Here is a 19,733-nt window from a genome sequence, read left to right on the forward strand (position 1 = left end):
ATACAGCTGTGAATAAAACAATGTTAACATGGGATTCACAGACTAGATGCGTGGAAAGGGTCAAGTATTGTTACCAAGAGAATTACAGGGTGCTGTGGGAGAATATGGAGCCCTGGTGGCACAATGATTAAGAGCTTGGCTGCTAACTAAAAAGGTCAGCAGTTCAAATCCATCACCCACTCCTTGGAAACCCTGTGGGGCAGTTCTACTCTGTCCTTAGGGTTGCTTTAAGCCAGAATCAACTCGCTGGCCATGGGTTTTTATGGGTGGGAGAATGTAGCATCACCATAGGTGCGGGAGGGTGGGGGGAAGAACAAGGAAGGTTTTCCCGAGAAAGTGATATTTAAGATAACACATGAAGAATGACTAGGATATAGAGAAGTATATATAGATGTAGAATAGTAACACTATTTTATGAAGAGACAATAAATCACTTCTGTTTTATACAATTGAAAAAAGTAAGGTAGTGATAGGAGACAAGATTAAGTAGGGAGAGAAGAGTAGAGAACAGAGAAAGTTAACAACAACGAAAAACCTTCCAAGTGTAACAGCCAGAGGGAAGAACTATTAGTTCTTTTTTGGTCAGTCTGAGAAGGCTCAGTGAAGAAATCGAGTTTTGGAGATACTTAAAAGATGGAAGGGAAATAGTTTGAGTTTTGCATGCTTTGGAGAACAACAGTACAAGAGGCATTGAGAGACATAACTCAAATGAGGAAGTCATTTCTTAATCTGGTAAAATGCCATGAAGTATATGGGATGAAGAGTGTTAACTTTAACTTTTTCTTTCAAACAATAGTGAAGTATTGTAGATCTTTAAGAACAGTGGTTGTGGAAGTGTAGAATAGATCAGAGGGCAGAAATTGAACTAGTTTAGAAAGTGCTTGACAAAGACACAGCAGGAATCAGGGGCAAGTATTGCATGCATGAAACTCGTTCAGTAAAAATATTGTACATGGTAGTGAATCTTGATAGTAAACTTTGAAGGTACATTTATGTTTTGCATGTATAAATGGCAACTAAGGCAATGAGAGTGGTTTATTCATGTATTCAGCCAATGTTTATTGAATGCCTATCACACAAAAACTTGATTTGTAGCATAGATACGGACTGAGGGGAAGAGTTGATTGGCTTCTGTATATGTCCATGCTAAATGTGAGTGATAAAAGGAATAATAAGATAGACACAGGCCTTGCCCTTATGAGCATATAGTATAATGAACAATTGATATTATCTAGATTTTTGATATATACTGAGAAAAATAAGGAGCCAGAGACAAGGGTCACCCTTATTGTGGCTGGTGGTTTGGCTAGAAGCTGTAGAAAATCCAGGCAACTGAAGTAATTTAAAATGTTTTGTTTGAGATATAATCAGTGTCTAGGATAAGCGTTTGAAGTGATCTCAAGGGATTCTGTTTAAAAATTAGTTGAAAATCTGCCTTTTTTTCCTTGTAGAAAGTTACTATCACAGTTGACATTTCAGCTTTAATTTTTTTTTTTACTTTTTTTTTTTGAATAGGTAATATATGCTCATGGTTCAAAATTCAAAAGGGTATACAATAAACAGTAAGTGTCCCTTCCATCTTTATCACCCACCACCCAGTTTCCTTTCCTGGAGACACCACTGTTATCTGTTCCTTTTGATTTTGAGAATACTGTATACCTGAGGAAAAAAAAAATTTTTTTTTTCATGTTCTCACTAGGACATTTTTCTTTTATTAAGATTACTTGAACCAACACCAACAATTTGTTTCCTTATAGGCTGTTAGCCAGTGTTTCAACTTGTTACACAAACCTCATAGCTTTTGTTGTTTTGTTTCCTTTTTTTGATCATTTCATTGTTACACTTGTATTTATATTGATACAGTTTAGAATTTACAGTGATTATATCAATGGTAGAGTATTCTCTAGTAAACTTAGTATAAATCTTTATTTTATATCATAAGCTCCATAAGGGTAGGTACTGTGTCTATTTTATTGACCACCATATCCCCAGTATCTGGCACTGGGTTAGTTGATGATTAATATGATTTAATTGAATTAAAGGAAGAGAAAGTTATTTTTCTTTTATGTTACCTAATTGGGTTTTAGTGTTAATACTCTCTAAACTATATTTGTACAAACATTTCCATTTTTATAACTTACCTTAGTGTCAAACAAAGAAATACATTGCATGAGATACATTTATTGAGTATCTGCTATGTGCCAGACATGATATAAAGTTGTGTAGAGGTTATGAAGAAGTATAAGATGTAATCTTTGTCTTTAAGGTGTGTACATAAAATGGAAGGGATAACTTATTCATGAAAGTATAACAACAGTATAAAGCAGAATGCAAAGCGGGGGATGGTTCAGGGAACAAATACTACAGCAGGTCAGAGGAGATAGAGATCACTGTGGACTGGAGGTCACAGATCAGGATTTATCGATATGGTAGGACCCTGAAAGATAGGTAGGATTTAGATAGGCAGAGCAGTGAGTCACCAGCCTGAGTGGAGGATTTGTGGTGGGGAGCAGAGGAAAGGCAATATTGTGGAGGTTCTCTCATGGCAACCAAAGGAGTTTGAACTTTATACTATATAAATCTGGAAGTCATGGAAGATTTTTGGGCAGGATATTGATACAATGAGAATGGTATTTTCAGTAAATTAAATTGGGAAGACTATGTAGAAATAGGGAGGTGGTGCAAACAGTTAATGCACTTGACTGTTAACTGAAAGACTGGAGGTTTGATTCCACCCAGGGACACCTCGGAAGAAAGGTCTGGCAATCTACTTCAGAAAAATCAGCCATTGAAAAACCCTGTGGAGCACAGTTCTACTCTGACACAAATGGGGTCTCATGAGTTGAAACCAACTCAAGAGCAACTTGTTTATATAGAATGGAGTACAAGGGACAGAGCCATCACAAGTGTTTTTCCTTATGGTTCCTGCTAAGAACAGTGACAAACCTGAACATTATTTATAAAACAAACACATGCCTCTAAAAGGTAGAGAAAAGAAGGCAGACCATCTGGGGACCTTGAGACCCAAGGAACAAAGCGGAGGTGAGTTCCCTGGGTTTACTTTTCTCCTCTTGCACCCCAGCCTGGATACTGGAGAAGTCAGCAACCTGGAAACACCAATGGGTGAGACAAAAAAGAAAAATCCAAGAAAAGTCAGTGCTCTGTAACCCAGGGACCAGGAAGAAAGAGGCAGAATAGCAAGATAGAAAACTTTTAGACAGTACCCTGTTGTTCCACGCAAGCACTACACAGAAACAGCTGTGGGCCCACCCCTGCCAGCAAAGACCAGGTACAGAGCCGAGACTTCTACCTTCACCAGACTGTGATGAGGTTCCCCTACCCTACCGTTGTGGTGATATTAGAGAAGGCCATGTGGGGAGCCAGGCGTTCACTGGGCAGTAAAGAGCTCTGCTTCTTGTGCTGCTCTCTTGGTGGTATGAGGTCCCCACTCTCTGCTAGCTTCCCTTTCCTCTTATCTCTTGAGAGATAAAAGGTGGTGCAGGCCACACCCCAGGGAAACTCCCTTTATATTGGATGAGGAATACTACCTGGTAAGGGTGTTATAAAAATAGTCCCACCATAATCCTCTTTAACATAAAATTTTGGTCAAAATGGAGGACAACCACAGAATACTGGGAATCATGGCCTAACCAAGTTAATACACACGTTTTTGGGGGGACATAGTTCAATCCATGACAGTGACATTTTAGTTATAATCTGAGTTGATACTAAAGAGCAAACAAAACTCCATGTTGTATTTTTAAGTTTAGAAATTGATATGAAATTATACACAAATTTCTGTAGTGTTGGAGAGTAAAGAGACTTAGCTGTAAGTGGGGAAAATAATTTAGAAGTCCATTAAATTCATTTTCAGTTCATTTACAGCTAGTAAGATTAATAAGTGCAATATTCGAGCTTTTAATTTTACCTATGCTTGCTTCGCAGAAAGCCCTGGGTGAGACAGATGGTTAAGTGCTTGACTACTAGGTGATAGATTGTCAGTTACCACCCAGAGGAGCCTTGGAAGACAGGCCTGGGGATCTGTTTCTGAAAGGCCACTGCCTTGAAAATCCTACGGACAGTTCTACTCTGCACACATGGGGTCACCATGAGTCGGAATTGACTTGAGGGCAACTAACAACAATAAGCCTCCCGGAAATCTTGTCTAAATATAAAGGTTTACATTTTAGATGCCTAAAGACAAGCTCTTTTTAGTAAAACAGTTGATAGCAAGAAAGTTCTGAACATATCAGTTATGCTAGAAAATGGAACATTATCGTATTTATGTCCTTTTAGTTCAGGATTTGGCAAACTTTCTTCTGAAAAGGGGTCTAGATAGGAAATACTTTAGACTTTGCAGGCCTCTGTCACATATTCTTTGTTTTTTGTTTGTTTTGTTTTTTATAACCTTTTAAAAATGTAAAAACCATTCCTAGTTCTAAAAAAATAGGAAATGGGCTGGATTTGATTGTAGCTTACCCACTCCTACCTCAGTTGATTAGTCAGTTTACCAAGGCTCTTGGTTGAGCTTGTGTAGTTTTAGGAAGTCATAAAAAGAAAAAAAACCCAAACCCATTGCTGTCGAGTGAATCCTGAAGCATAGCAACCCTGTAAGACAGAGTACAACTGCCCGGTAGTGGTTCCAAGGAGTGGCTGGTGGATTAGAATTGCCAACCTTTTGGTTAGCAGCAGAGTTCTTAACCACTGTGCCCCTAGGGCTCCAGGAAGTCATAAAGTCAACCTTTATCACAGCCCAGGGTAAAGACATTTTATAGCGCAATATCTGAACATACAATGTATCATTATACCCAGTTAACTTATTTTATGGTTTGTTATTTTAAAAATTAAAGTCCTTTTCTTAAAGGAAAATTAATATTTCTGATTGCTTTTCCCCTCTCTCTCATGGAGGTGATTTATGTAAAGCCTTTTCCACAAAATTAATTTGTGTATTAATTGATAGGCAACTTAGCAGTGTAAAAAATAGGTAGTTGAGTATTTAGGATATATCTTGTACCTAAAGAAATCTCTGGTTTTTTGTGTCTTAAACTTTTAGAAATAGAGAAGGGGTGATTATATCAAGGATACTTGATATGCTTCAACTTGTTGAACTGTTTTTAAGGCTGCTGATTCCACGCTTTCACGGTATCTCACCTCAGGTACTGTGATTCCATAGAACATACAGGAGTTAACGACGCCTCAGTGATTGTTTTTACCCTGGCAAATCTTCAGCTCCTTTACTCATGTTCTTTAAAAGAGTTTGAGAAAAAATTTAGTGCCCACTTTGATCATCTACCATAGTTATCAGACCTTTGACGATATAAAAAAATCAAATTTAAACACTGTTAAAAGTGTTCAAAAAAAAAACCTGGTGGCACAACGGTTAAGCGCTTGGCTGCTAACAGAAATGTTGGTGGTTCGAAAGACCTGGTGATCTGTTCCCATAAAGATTACTGCCGGGAAAACTCTATGGGGCAGTTCTACTCTGTCACATGGAGTCGCAAGGTGTTGAAATTGACTCAGTGGCACCTAACAGTAACAATAAGGTGTTCAAAAGATTGTTCTGTGAAGGTTAATTTTAAAGAAGTGGCTTGCAGATTTTTGAGTAGTAACCCTATCTTTGAAATAAGTGTTAGAGCATTCTTAGGTGTTTATATTGAAATAAATTACATCAATCTCTGTATGGATCCTAGAAACAGCTTGAGGATCAGCTGTTCTAAGACATTCAAAGAATGTTGGAAATATCTATTTCTATGGGAGCAAATAAAAATGGGAGCAAATGAGTATACTATGTGGGTGTTAACAAATGTGAGTTCCTTGAGAGCAGGGATTTTCCTTTGTTTTGTTCACTGCTGTATTCACAATACTAGAACAATGCCTAAATATATGAAATGTTCAGTAAATATTTGTTGCATGAATAAATGTAACATTGTTATCTACTACTAGTAAATACAGTTCTCTTTATACTGTGATAATCTAATTCTAATACTTGTATAAGACTGAAAGTAGTAAAATTTTCCATAAATAAGGGCTTTGATTAAAGCTGACCTTCCAATTAGTTTGTTTTATTATGAGTTTTGCACAAATACATTCTTTTATGCCTTAACATGATACCTGCCATTTTTATATTTTCTTTCTCTAGCTATTCTCTTTGAATGTGTGCATACAGTCTATTCTATTTATCCTAAATCAGAATTGCTTGAGAAGGCTGCCAAGTGCATTGGAAAATTTGTTCTGTCACCTAAAATAAATCTCAAATATTTAGGTAAGATGATTGGTTATTTTGACAAAATTTACAAAGAGAGCTTTTGAACTTTACTGGGTATTTGTGTCAAGTCACTTTGTATAATCTTTGTTTTTAGGACTGAAGGCTCTTACGTATGTTATCCAACAGGATCCCAGTCTGGCTCTTCAACACCAGATGACAATAATTGAATGCTTAGACCACCCTGATCCCATTATGAAAAGAGAGGTGAACATGAAGTTACAAGCTTTAAACTTTTCATTGGTATTATAGAGAGAGATTCCAAGTGCTGGGCAGTGTGTATGTGCGTGTGTATGCATGTATTTTAACTTTTCAATGCATTTTATTCTTCTTACTAAAGTTTAAGTAACTTTTCTAAAAAAATAATAGTGTCTGTGTTCACAGGAGTGTTCTTAAAATATGAGTTGGAGAGGTTATGTCCAATTATCTATATAGATTCGTTAATAGCTTTTTGGTCCCAATATTGTACTAACACAAGACTCGAATTCTATTCCCAGCTCTTACTATTTGTACAATTTAAGATATTTTAAGATATACTCCTGTTATTATACAATTTAAGATGGGATTTAAGATGAATATTTTTCCATTATTCTCTTCAACATATGTAGAATGGGTTAATGCACTCCCTATTGAAGGTATAAGAATGTTGAAAGAATTAATAAAATGATTTGAACTTTTTGGAAGGAAAGATGTATAATTTATTTCATTTGTTTTTCCACTACTTCCTGGTGTGAAATTGCTTCAGTGTCTGCTTAGGTGTCTATATAGATATTTCTGTTAATTCTCATGGTTATATAATAAATTTCTATTAATATAGAGAAATCATCCTATATCTTCATTTAAAATGGTTCATGGGACCCAGTTAAGCAAAGTGAAAAGTTTTATTTCTGATTTAAAAATAATAAATAAAAATCTACTAAACATATAAAAAAAAAATAGCTATCTTAAAAGCAGTGAGTTAAAAATAGGGGAGTTTATTGAGAGAACACTGTATTGCATTAAACAATTATAATTTTTAAAAGATAAGATTATCAATTTTGAGTTTTAAGAGGTAACTTTATATTTTTGAGAAATTGCCTTCATATTTTTAAACTTTTAAAAATTGATATCTGCCTCGAATAAATCTGAGAAGTTTGTAAGTGTGCTAATTTCTGTGTAGAAAAAAAAAATGGGAAAGCTCTGGGGGCAATAACAAATATACTCCCTTCCACTTTGGGAAGAAATAAGAGAACAAATATAGAGAGCATGCATTTTCTTTGTATAGCTGACTACTAAGTTGAACAGGATCTGATTTAAGTATAGGGTTCTTATTGTAATATTTAATTATCGGTCCATCATTTAGAAATGTGAGTCAAAGGGAAAACCCTTTTATTTCCTGCAGTGAGAAAAGTAGTTTGAACTCCTTGGGGAAGGTACTGAGTATTAGTGGTACCCAAAGAAAGCACTGTAGTATTGCCTTTTCAATGCCAGTGTCCATTTAAACCTCCATCAGTAATGATAACGGCAGGAGTTTTGATCCTTGGGCAGTGGAGTGACCTGTTGCTTAGGAGTGGGATTTTCTTTTACGTGGTCATAATAACTCTCTTTCATACAGGTGAAAAGGAGCTACCAAAGCTGAACAGAAAAGACCTCTAGTCATGCAATTCCCAACACCATACTCCATCCGATCCTGGAAATGTAAATTACTTGGTCTTAGAGTAGAAAATGAATTTGGCATAGATTATCTCAAAATATGTAACGTATTTTTTGGAGTCTGCAGGGAGCATGTATGAAGCAGCTCCATAAATTGGAAGCTATTGATGGGGGACTCCTATGCATATACAGATTTTAAATGGAGTTAAGTAACTACAATAGTTTAAAAATATGTTGTCCTTTGTACTTGAAGTACTGGCTGTAAAGATGGACAAATCCCATGTGGAAATTCTCTTGCAGGTGATATTGTCCTAAAACACCAGTAAATGATGCTTTGTGACAGGGGTTGCCAATCCTGCAATGTGTTAACACGCTCCCCTTTTCCACCTTGGGTTCCCTGTTTCCATTCGTCCAGTTTGCCTATTCCTTCTGCCTTCTCATCTTTTCTCTTGGGCTGCTGTGGCCATTAGTCTCATATACACGAAAGCACATTCCTCACGTGTGTTATTGTGGGCCCTATAGACCTGTCTGGAGCCCTGGTGGCGCAGTGGTTAAGAGTTCGGCTGCTAACCAAAGGTCAGCAGTTCGAATCTACCAGTTGCTCCTCAGAAACCCTATGGGGCAGTTCTGCTGTGTCCTGTATGGTCGCTATGAGTTGGAATCGACTCGACGGCAACGGGTTTGGTCTTGGTTTTATAGATCTGTCTAATCTTTTGGCTGAAGGGTGAACCTCAGGAGTGACTTTAGTACTGAGTTAAAAGGGTATTCAGGGACCATACTCTCAGGATTTTTCCAGTCTCTGTTAGACTAGCAAGCTTGGTCTTTTTGTTTGTTTTTGTGAATTTAATTTTTTGTTCTAAATTTTTCTCCCTCTCTGTCCAGGACCCTCTATTGTGATCCTTGTCAGAGCAGTTGGTGGTGGTAACTGGGCACCATCTAGTTGTCCTGGGTTCAGTCTGGTGGAGGTTGTAGAGACTGGATTTTGTATGTATACGTGTGTGTGCTCATGTGCGCCCGCGCGCAAACACACATACACAGAAAGAAGTAAGGTTTAGGAGGCTGTTAAATTTTTAGAAAATATAAACCTTTAACTTTAGGTCTTAATTATATAGTAGAAGGCTTTTAGGCTTCGGAATTGATACTTCATTTTTTAACAATAATTTTGCCGTAAGTTTTATTAGTTGATTGCATTTCTCAAGCCCCTGTTAACTGAATGCCCGTTAGCTACATTAAAGTAGGAGAATCAGCTGTATTATAAACTTAATATGTTTTGTTTTTATTGGTGTTATTATGAACAGTTTTATAATACTGTTTTATTTCTTTTCCTTAAATAGACTCTAGAACTTCTTTACAGAATTACTAATGCACAGAATATAACAGTTATCGTCCAGAAAATGCTTGAATATTTACATCATAGCAAAGAAGAGTATATCATCGTCAACTTGGTTGGCAAAATTGCTGAGTTGGCTGAGAAATATCCTTTATTGGGGCCATAAATCATAAAATAAGTGTACTTTACACAGTGACTTTAGAAAGATAGGTAAAGATACGGTCACTTACAAGTTGAATTCTGAATAACTAGCAATGACTCCCATTCCTGATGTTCCAAGTTTTTCTTGTCAAAAACAGGAATTTGTGCAGACTTCTTAGGGGATGACTTTTTCCCTGGTTCTTTTCATTCAGTTGACCAGTATTATGAGCAGGACGATAAAGGAACCTGCACCTCGTTCCCCTTCCAGACCCTCTTGGTCTTTTGGCTTTATGTCTTACTCAGTTTCCTTTCTAGTTAAAATTCTGTTTCGTTTTATTTTTGTTGGGTAACCAAAATTTATTCTTTCCATAATTGTTTATGCTGGAAATTGTCACAGTAAAGCAGTTGAGATCCACTCACATGTTACTTTTCTTCACATTTGTTTTTTAAAAGTCAGAAGAACTTTACTAGGAGACAAGGACATTTGACTCTTTTAAATATGTCTGTTGTTTAATAGGAAACCCTGATGGTGTAGTGGTTAAGAGCTACAGCTTCTAACCAAAAGGTCAGCAGTTTGAATCTACCAGGTGCTCCTTGGAAACCCTATGGGGCAGTTCTACTCTGTCCTGTAGGGTCGCTCTGAGTCAGAATTGACTCAATGGCAATGGATGGTTTTTTATTGTTTAATAAAGAAAAGGGTGAATAATATTAAATTATCTTAGAAATTGCTTAAGTGTAGTTTTGTCCTAGCCAGTGCTATAGCTCTGGCCAGTAGAATCATAAAATTTTAGAGCTGAAGAGGAACAGATTAGAAAAGAGGTTAAACAACTTGATCAGCTAGACACACCACACCATCTAGCCTCTCTGAAGTGTGTATAATTTTCCATTATTTATTTGTCCATAGTTAGCTAGTTCATTTCTTTCAATTATTTCATGTTTATTAGATGCTTGTTATGTGCAAGGCACAGTGCCATGTTAGGCAACATGAACTCAGTTTATTAAGTTCAATTAAATATAAGCTTTTATTGAGTACCTGTTTACATAAAACTGGGATATGGGACAATTATGGGCAGAAGTTAAATGTAAAAATGCTTACCAAGGATGAATTGAGATTCTTTTCTAAAAAGTTGCTGCAGAGAGGTTAATTTTAATAAGTGGTGTCCAGAAGTGTACTTGTTCTTAACACCGTGGACACATTTGCTCCTGATAACGCATGGTTTATTCAGACAATGAATGCTGTGTTTTCAGTGGGAGGAGATGTAATGCATCCTGATATTCCCAATAACTTTCTGAGACTGCTAGCAGAAGGTTGGTGAACAGTTGCATTCTGTAAGATCTTAAAATGAAGTGTTTTTATTGCAGAGTCCGTAGAGAATTTAGTGGAAATTAAAATGGTATATTAATTTCTTTGTAGGTTTTGATGATGAAACAGAAGATCAACAATTAAGACTTTATGCAGTTAAGTCTTATCTCACTTTACTAGATGTGGAAAATGTGTTCTATCCACAGAGATTTCTTCAAGTTATGAGTTGGGTGAGCAAAGTACATTAAATCATAAATTTTTATAGTATTAATTTTTATAGAAACCAAATATAAGCATAATATGTTTTCTTTCGAAAACATTCATTAATAATTAGCTCTTTCAGCTGTCATTTTCCTTTCCCAGTTGCTACCTGCTATCTGTATGCAAAGACATTTGACTCTGGATCATAACAAATTCTGGATAACATTGCAAAAAATGGAAATTCCAAAACAATTGTGCTCGTGGGAAACCTGTGCATACATCAAGAGGCAGTCATTCAAACAGAACAAGGGAATACTCTGTGGCTTAAAGTCAGGAAAAGTGTGTGTCAGAGTTGTATCTTTTCACCATACTTATTCAGTCTGTATGCTTAGCAGATAATCCCAGAAGCTGGACTGTATGAAGAAGAACGCGGCATCAGAATTGGAGGAAGACTCATTAACAACCTGTGATATGCAGAGGACACTACCTTGCTTGTTGAAAGTGAAGAGGACTTGAAGCACTACTGATGAAGATCAAAGACCACAGCCTTCAGTATGGATTATACTTCAACATAAAACAAAAATCCTGACAACAGGACCAATAAGCAACATCATGATAAATGGAGAAAAGATTGAAGTTGTCGAGGATTTCGTTTTACTTGGATCCCCAATCAGCGCCAGTGGAAGCAGCAGTCAAGAAATCAAAAGATGTGTTACACTGGGCAAATCTGCTGCAAAAGACCTCTTTAAAGTGTTAAAAAGCAAAGATGTCACTTTAAAGACTAAGGTGTGCCTGACCCAAGCCATGGTGTTTTCAGTTGCCTCATATGCAGTTGTAATATAGGTGTATGTGGAAGCTGGGCAATGAAATATAGGTATATTTGAAAGCTGGACAATGAAGAAGAAAGACAAACGAGGAACTGATGCCTTTGAATTATGGTGTTAGTGAAGAATGTTGAATATACCGTGGACTGCCAAAAGAACGAACAGATCTCTTCTGAAAGAAGTACAGCTAAAATGCTTCTTAGAAACAAGTATGGTGAGACTGTGACTCACATACCGTGGGCGTGTTATCAGGAGGGACCAGTACCTGGAGATGGGCGTTATGCTTAGAAAAGTAGAGGATCAGCAAAAAAGAAGACCCTCAACAGGATGGATTGGCACAGTGGCTGCAACAATGGGCTCAAGCATAGCAACAATTATGAGGATGGCGAAGGACCGGGCAGTGTTTCGTTCTGTTGTACGTAGGGTTGCTATGAGTTGGGACTGATTCGATGGCACCTAACAACAGGAACCTTCTATCACTTAACTATAGTCTGTTCTTTTTCTCTACCATGTCACTTGTGTAGTGTTTTAAATACAGGCATAGGTATCTGTCTGTGTTTACAATGCATTTGCTGTACTTTCTATGTGAATCCATATTTGAACATGTGAATACTCATGTATCTGTCTGTATAAGTTTTCTATAGCCGGGTAACAGCGTTACCACAAACTTAATGGTTTAAAACAACACACATTTATTATCTCATAGTTTCTGTGAGTCAGGAGTCCAGACATGGCTTAGCTAGGCTTTCAGCTTAGGATCTTACAAGGCCACAGTGAAGGTGTTGGCTGGAGCTGCTGTCTCATTTGAACCTCGACTGGAGAAGGGTCCATTTCGAGGCTTATGTGTTGTTGGCAGAATTTAGCTTCTTGCATTTGTAGGACTGAGGGTTTCCATCACATGCTGGCTGTCAGCTCTAGGCTTCCCTCAGCCCCTAGAGGCCACCCTCAATTTCTTGTCACATGGGCCTCCCAGCATGACTGCTTGCCTTCATCAAAGCCAGCAAGGGAGAGAGTGGTTGCAAGACAAAGGCCACAGTTTTATGTAATATAATCACATGTAATCGGGTACATCACTTTGTGTATTCTCTGTAACTAGGAGCAAATCACAGGTTTTGCCCATACTCAGAGGGAGGGGATCACACATGGGCATGAACACCATGAGGTGGGGATCCTAGGACCACCCTAGTTTCTCTGCCACATATGTATGTATGTATTGCAGGTGTCTATATGTTTTTTTTTTCTTATATGTGATTGTCTTATATTTGTCAGACACCACAATGTCATTCCTTGGGTCCCTAGGTCCTTAGTGGTCTGCCTTCTTTTCACTTCCTTTCAGAATCTACTTATGTTTGTTTTATATATTAAATGTCCAAGGTTTTTAGGTGTGCTTAACGGAAAGAATAGGGAAAAGTACATCTAGTCCATCTTCCCAGAGGTCCATTGGCCACTGGTTTTTGAGCTTGGGATTTAGGTTAGCTACCTTCTGTCTTTTATTATACCACTCTAGAAATTACCCAGTTTATGTTTCTTCTTCCTCCTTTCCTCTTGTTACTAGCTATAAATTCTTCCCTTGCCTATCTCCCACCATTCTCTTTTTTCTTTCTGGTGCCAATATTCTACCAGAAAAATTAAAATATTTCATAAATACTATTTAGGTAAGATCTCACACTCAATAAAGTATCAGTTTATTAATTATTTTCAGACTTATAGGATTATATATATCACCTGAATAAGTTAGATGTAAAAAAAGTATATATAACATAGTTCAGTGTTCTTTATTCTGTGGATTATCTCTATCAGAATCATGCTTATACGAAGTGTATATCCTAGATCCCTACCACAGATGTACTAAATCAGAATCTCTGGAGATTCTGGAGAATGTGTATTGTTATAAAACATCTCAAGTGACTCTTAATGGATACTAGCATGTGAGAACCACTTGTTTAAGTGCTATTGGAAAATAACAACAATGTGAAAGTGCTAGTAAAAATCAACAACCTGCTTTGTAAATCCAGAAGAAAGGCATGCTGCTGCCTTATGCATTGTGAGTGACTAAAATGTGGAAAACTTCTTTGTATTGAGTTTTAATTCTTGATGTAATTTTGAACCTAAAATGTAGAATTATATCTTTATTTAAAAATTTCTTCACTGTGATGAAAGTATGTTTAATCTGGACTAAATTTACTCTTTGTGTGGGCACTTTGCTTAATATAGTTTGCAGCGTAGTTTGATAATTGTGTATAAATATCTCTCTGTTTTACTCATAGGTGTTAGGGGAGTATTCCTGCCTTGTGGATAAGGAAGCACCTGATGCGGTTATAACCAAGCTTTACAAGTTACTTATGAATAACTCCATTTCTTCAGAAACAAAAGTCTGGTTAATCGCTGCTGTGACTAAGTTGACACCCCAAGCACATTCATCTAACATAGTTGAGAGATTAATCCAGGAATTTACCATATCTTTGGATACATGTATGAGACAGCATGCATTTGAATTAAAATATTTGCATGAGAATATGGAATGTATGAAGCGTGTGCTTCCAGTTAATAAGAGTTGTGAAGACATGGTGGTAAGTCACCTGTGTTCCATCTTTTTAAAATTGCGTTGTCTTTAAATGTAGAGTAATTGTTGCATCTGTGATATGTCAGGACTATACCAAAATGTAGTTGTCTGTAGCACTTAAGATGAAGATTGGAGTTTTTTCATTTTAGTCTGAGAGCTAATTTGAGAGCTTCCATTCGGTACTGATACTACATTGTCAGTTCTTTTCTGGAGAGCAGCTGTTAAGGATTTCTATTCTGTGACAATCTCTTTTAATATGTAATAATTCAGGAATTTCTTTTCTTTTTATCTGTTCCAAACTTCTATAAGTCATTTTATTCCTAAATTTTTTTTTTTTTTTTTTTTTGAGAACGGGAAAAGAAATGGTTCCCAATTTTTATCTTATCTATCTACTATGTAAGTTTTTTTTACCACTTTAGAACCTGGCCACCCACCTTTCCTTCTTCCACTTGCTTTTAACCACCAGCCCTTTAGCCCAGGGGGCTCACTTACTACTCTCCCTCTTAATTCATACCATTCTCTTTTTCAGATTAATGTGAATCAGAGAACTTCCAGAGAGAAACCAGTTCAGAAACATAGTTGAGAAATAGAAATTGCTATTTATTAGTTGTCACATGGTTGAGAAAGAAGAGAGAATGAGCAGTATTCCCACTAATACTGAGTCATATTTTCGTGGCTTGTATTCATTTTGAACATTTGTTTATTCTTTCAGTAGCTCCTTAAAGGTAGAGACCCTGCCTTAGCATCTGGTAGGTGTTCCAGAGATGTTTGTTGAAATCATGAATGAATCTGCTATACTTGGTATTAAACTAGGGAGTCAGTACACCCTTCCTTGCCTCCAATAAAGACAAAGATGGCATAGCCTCATCTCTAAGAATTTTGTTGAAACTAAATCTTTTTAAATTCAGAGTTTGAGGTGCCGCTTAAATGATTGAGGATAACCTGATGTTCTAAATATACCTGCATATATTAGTAGAAGCCAATCTGGTTTCTGAGGTCATCACTGCTGTATCCTCTTGTGTTTATCTCATTTTTTTTTCTTTTTCTCTCTTACTTCTTACTCTTCATCACTTATTTCTTCTTATTTAATCATTTTCTCATGCCTTTCTGTTCTTGCTGAAGTTGATGTCCCATAGATTTGTGCAGAAGCATTTTTAGGTAGGAGGGGAACAGCACAGTTAAAGATACTGTGTTAGCCTGAGTAATGCTGCCACTTCCCCCCCGCCCCCCCCCCCAAAAAGTGTTCCTAATCCCTGGAATCTGTAAATATGTTACCTTACATGATAAAGGGACTTTGTAGGTGTGATTAAGTTATGGATCCATGATGGGAGAGTATCCTGGATTATCCAGGTGGGCATGAAAGAATTACAAAGGGATGCAGAAGGTCAGAGAGGAGGAGGCCAAGTGACAAGCAGAAATTGGTGTGAATGTGGCCACAAGCCAAGGAATGTTGGCAGCCTCTCGAAGCAGCAAGAGAAAAGGAACACATTCTTCCTGAGGGCCTCTAGAAGGAACCAGCCTTACTGGCACTTTGACTTTAGCTCCCAGAAAAAGGCAACTAATAAGGACACTATAACCCAAAAAACCCAGTGCTGTCGAGTCGACTCGAACTCATAGCGACCCTATAGGACAGCGTAGAATTGCCCATTAGAGTTTCCAAGGAGCGCCTGGCGGATTTGAACTGCAGACTATACTTAATAGTATATGTGTCTGTCTCACCACTGGGCTGCTAGTCTCCTGAGGGTAGGAACTTTGTCTTCCTTTTCCTCAGTCATAGCATCTAATCATAGCATCTGACATAATGCCCTAAGATACTGGATGCTGAAAAATGTGTTCTGCAATGTAGTGACATTAATAATAACTGAAAATGACTTACATTGTTAGACTCTTAGCTAGCTAACTTGATTATAGATCTTTTAGAAAGCTAGAGGAAAAAAAAAAAAAACCCATTGCCGTCAAGTAATAGTAGCCCTATAGGGCAGAGTAGAACTGCCCCATAGGGTTTCCAAGAGGCAGTTAGTGGATTTGAACCGCCGACATTTTGGTTAGTAGCTATAGCTCTTAACCATTGTGCCACCAGCACTTTTAGAATTGAAGCTTCTGTTTTTCACTTAAGATTTTTTTGTTTTTGGGATATATGGGCTGAAATATTTAGATGAAGGTACAGTTGACTGTTTAGGGTTTTTTTTTTTTTTAATTCCTAATTTTTGCTTTACTTTAATACAGGTAGATGCTTCTTTATCTTTTCTGGATGGTTTTGTGGCTGAAGGACTCAATCAGGGTGCAGCACCTTACAAACCTCACCACCAACGCCAGGAGGAAAAGCTTTCTCAGGAAAAGGGTAAAAAAAATTTTTTTTAATTGAAGTAAAAGTACATATAACACATTCGTCAATTTAACATTTTTCATGTGTATAATTTTAGTGACATCAGTTACATTAATCATGTTGTGTAACCATCACCAATATGAAAAGGGTAGTTTTTCATGGGCTTATTTATAATCTAGATTGTAAGAACATATTTTTTGTATAATTGATATTATAATCATGTAAGTAAACAACTAAGGATATTTAGTTATTAAATCTCTTTGATTTAATCCCTCCTTAAATCTGTTTGTGATTTTTTTACCCTGACTAGGTCTTCAGATACTCAGAGAAAAAAAGTTAGCCTAGAGGTATTCCAAAGTCATAGGTGTGGACAAAATATATAGATAGATACCTAAGGTAGGATGACAGCCGTTCCGGAATTTTGAAAGAACTTGAAGATGGAATTATCATGTTGGTCGCTGTCTAAAGGGCTGAAAAGTTTTAGAAGAAACCCTGATTATTATGGACTAGTGAGTTTCATTTTCATCCTGAGCAGTCTCTTCTTAAGTGTATTGAGATGCTTCCTTCAACAAAATATCTCATCAGTGAGGTTAGGAACAGCTAAGCAAGGGAAAAATAACTTTATACTTAAGAAATGTAACCTGTCAGGGGAAGATTGTCATCATGGATTTGGTAAAGGAGAAATCATTGCAATATTTGGGTACTGAGTGGGTAGTATACAGAGGAATAAAGGGAGACTAGTGAATACAATCTATTCTGGAGTTCAGAATATCTTTTGATACAGTTTAATGCTGCAAGGTCTTGTCTCTCTCACTCTTTATTCATCATTTAATGGTTTTATTAAGTACGTAATGTTTTTCAGGCTCTGTGCTAGACATGAAATCCCTGGGTGGTACAGATGGTTGATGTACTTGGCTGCTAACTGAAAGGTTGGCGATTTGAGTCCACTCAGAGGCGCCTCGGGAAAAACGCCATTGAAAACCTTATGGAGCACAGTTCTTTGACACACATGGGTTGCCGTGATTTAGAATCGACTCAATGGTGACTGTTTTCATTTTTTTTTTTCTGGTGCTAGGCATGTTCAGTTATGAGTACCACTAAAAGGTTGATCCTAAAATGAGACCAAAAAGTTATAAATGCTTATAATAGGCTTGATGCTATTTTTTATAGAAGCATGTCCTCTTTTAAGGCTTTCAATACATTATTTAACACAGGGATACCTAATGGCCTAGATGATTGCGTTCTCTTTCAAAGGATAATCAATTTACTTACCCTTAACTCCTTATATGTTGATAGAATGTGGTAAAGAAAAAAAAGTAAAATTGTTCTGAATTACAGCTGTCTGATCTGTGACCAAACTGTGTATAAGGGCTTGTGACATCTAGGGCATGGAGTGAAAATCTTCTCCTGGAGTTCTCAAGTGGAGAAAAGTGGTTCAGTTGTTATATTTTCAAATGTCAGGGGGCCATCAGCTGCCATTACTATAAGTCAGGGATAGAGGAGGGAAGGGAAGGTAGTAGGGTGCCTAATTCCTGGCATTACCTGTATTCTTTCTTAAAATAAGTTAAATAGCTGACACAAATATAAGAGCTAGCCCTGGAATTCTCCAAGCTGATGAAATCCTTTGCCAAGTGAATTTTGTTCTATAAAACTATCATTGTAAATGGGGTTAAGCTTTAAAATTAGGCTTTTCCCCTCTCCTTCCAAATCAATTTTTCTAAAATTTTTTAAAGCAAAAGTGAGATTTTTGTGGGTTTAGAATGCCTATTATATTACAAAAAAGGACATTGGCTATGAGCTAGAACATAGCCAAAAAAAAAAAAACTCATTGCCGTTGAATTGATTCCGACTCATAGTGACCCTACAGGACACAGTAGAACTGCCCCATAGCGTTTCCAAGGAGTTTCTGGTGGATTCAAACAGCCGTAGCACTTAACCGCTATGCCACCAGGGTTTCCAAAATATAGCCAGTACTCAGTAAATACTTGCGGATGAATTATAAAGTGTACCTTGAAAACAGGACTGGCTCTAAGAAAAAAAAAGTTGGAGAAAAATAGGCATATTTTTTTTGCCCAAAGAGGTGTTAATTCTGTATTAGTTCTGGTATTGATCTTATTTAAGAACTTTATAAATCATTTGAGAGAGTAATAATTAAATCTGTCAGTTTTATAAATGACCCTTAGCTGTCTTAGGTAGAAAAATGCCAAATTTATAAACATAAACTTCAGGGAAATATTTTAGGATAATAAGAATTGACAAAAATAGATTGGATGGAAGGGAGTCTTTATTACTAGTTCCCACTCAAGAGAAGCATTTAGGAATCAGTTTGGATTATTCTATTAAAACATAATTCAGAAATGGTATAGCCCCAGTGTTAGGTAACACCAGAAACAGTAAGGGGAAACAGCAGTATAATCTCTCCTCTATAGAACTATGGAAAGTTAGGTCCATAGTTGGAAAACTAGGCCCATTTTGGGTTATTAGTCTCTCAAAAAAAAAAATTAATAAATAAATTACAACTGGGGATGGAGAAGTATAGCCAAATGGTCAAGGTATAAAAGAACTACAGTATGAGGTAAGATAAATACCAGTTTGCCTTCAAGTCGATTCCAACTCATGGCTACCCCATGTGTGTCAGAATAGAACTGTGTTCCACAGGGTTTTCAATAGTTGATTTTTTTGTAAGTACATCACCAGGCCTTCTAAGGCATCTCTGAGTGAACTTAAACCTTGAATCTTTTAGCAGCTGAACGTGTTAACCATTTGTACCACCCGAGGGCTCCAAGTTAAAGAACCTCAGAAAAACCCAAACCTGTTGCTGTCTAGTGGATTCTGACTCATAGTGACCCAGGAGTGTGCATATAATCAGGGCCTCTGAAGTCATGAAGGATACCAACAGGTTAAATATTGAATTACTTACACCCTAGATAATTTATATTGTCTCTCACTTGAATTACTTCAGTAATTCCCAACTCCAAGAAGTCTATCTTCAGCCTTAGCCTTGTCAGATTCATCTTCTGCATTGCCATCTAAATGGCCTCTCCAAAACAAAGCTCTGGTTTCCATCTACTGGCTAATCATCCTCGTCTCATTCAGACTGCTAACAAAAAAAAAACCCAAACCCATTGCCACTGAGTTGATTCCAACTCAT

The 19,733-nt window shown here is 36.9% G+C and overlaps 1 protein-coding gene across 10 annotated transcripts in view; it reads left to right on the forward strand.

Moving 5' to 3' along the window:
• AP4E1 (adaptor related protein complex 4 subunit epsilon 1) overlaps positions 1-19,733 on the forward strand; it is a 220,766-nt gene that overhangs the window by 55,719 nt on the left and 145,314 nt on the right. For all 10 annotated transcript variants that reach the window (XR_007519759.1, XR_007519758.1, XR_007519760.1 and 7 more), the window contains 7 exons: positions 6,140-6,262; positions 6,360-6,469; positions 9,229-9,368; positions 10,561-10,673; positions 10,780-10,898; positions 13,961-14,263; positions 16,483-16,597. Coding sequence is in view for 6 of the 10 variants with exons in the window: in XM_049904950.1 (XP_049760907.1) it covers positions 6,140-6,262; positions 6,360-6,469; positions 9,229-9,368; positions 10,561-10,673; positions 10,780-10,898; positions 13,961-14,263; positions 16,483-16,597 (1,023 nt within the window). In the remaining 4 variants the exon portion in view is untranslated. The remainder of the gene's footprint in view (positions 1-6,139; positions 6,263-6,359; positions 6,470-9,228; positions 9,369-10,560; positions 10,674-10,779; positions 10,899-13,960; positions 14,264-16,482; positions 16,598-19,733) is intronic.

Source organism: Elephas maximus, chromosome 12, assembly GCF_024166365.1.
Source record: "Elephas maximus indicus isolate mEleMax1 chromosome 12, mEleMax1 primary haplotype, whole genome shotgun sequence".
Classification (NCBI taxonomy): Eukaryota; Metazoa; Chordata; class Mammalia; order Proboscidea; family Elephantidae; genus Elephas; species Elephas maximus.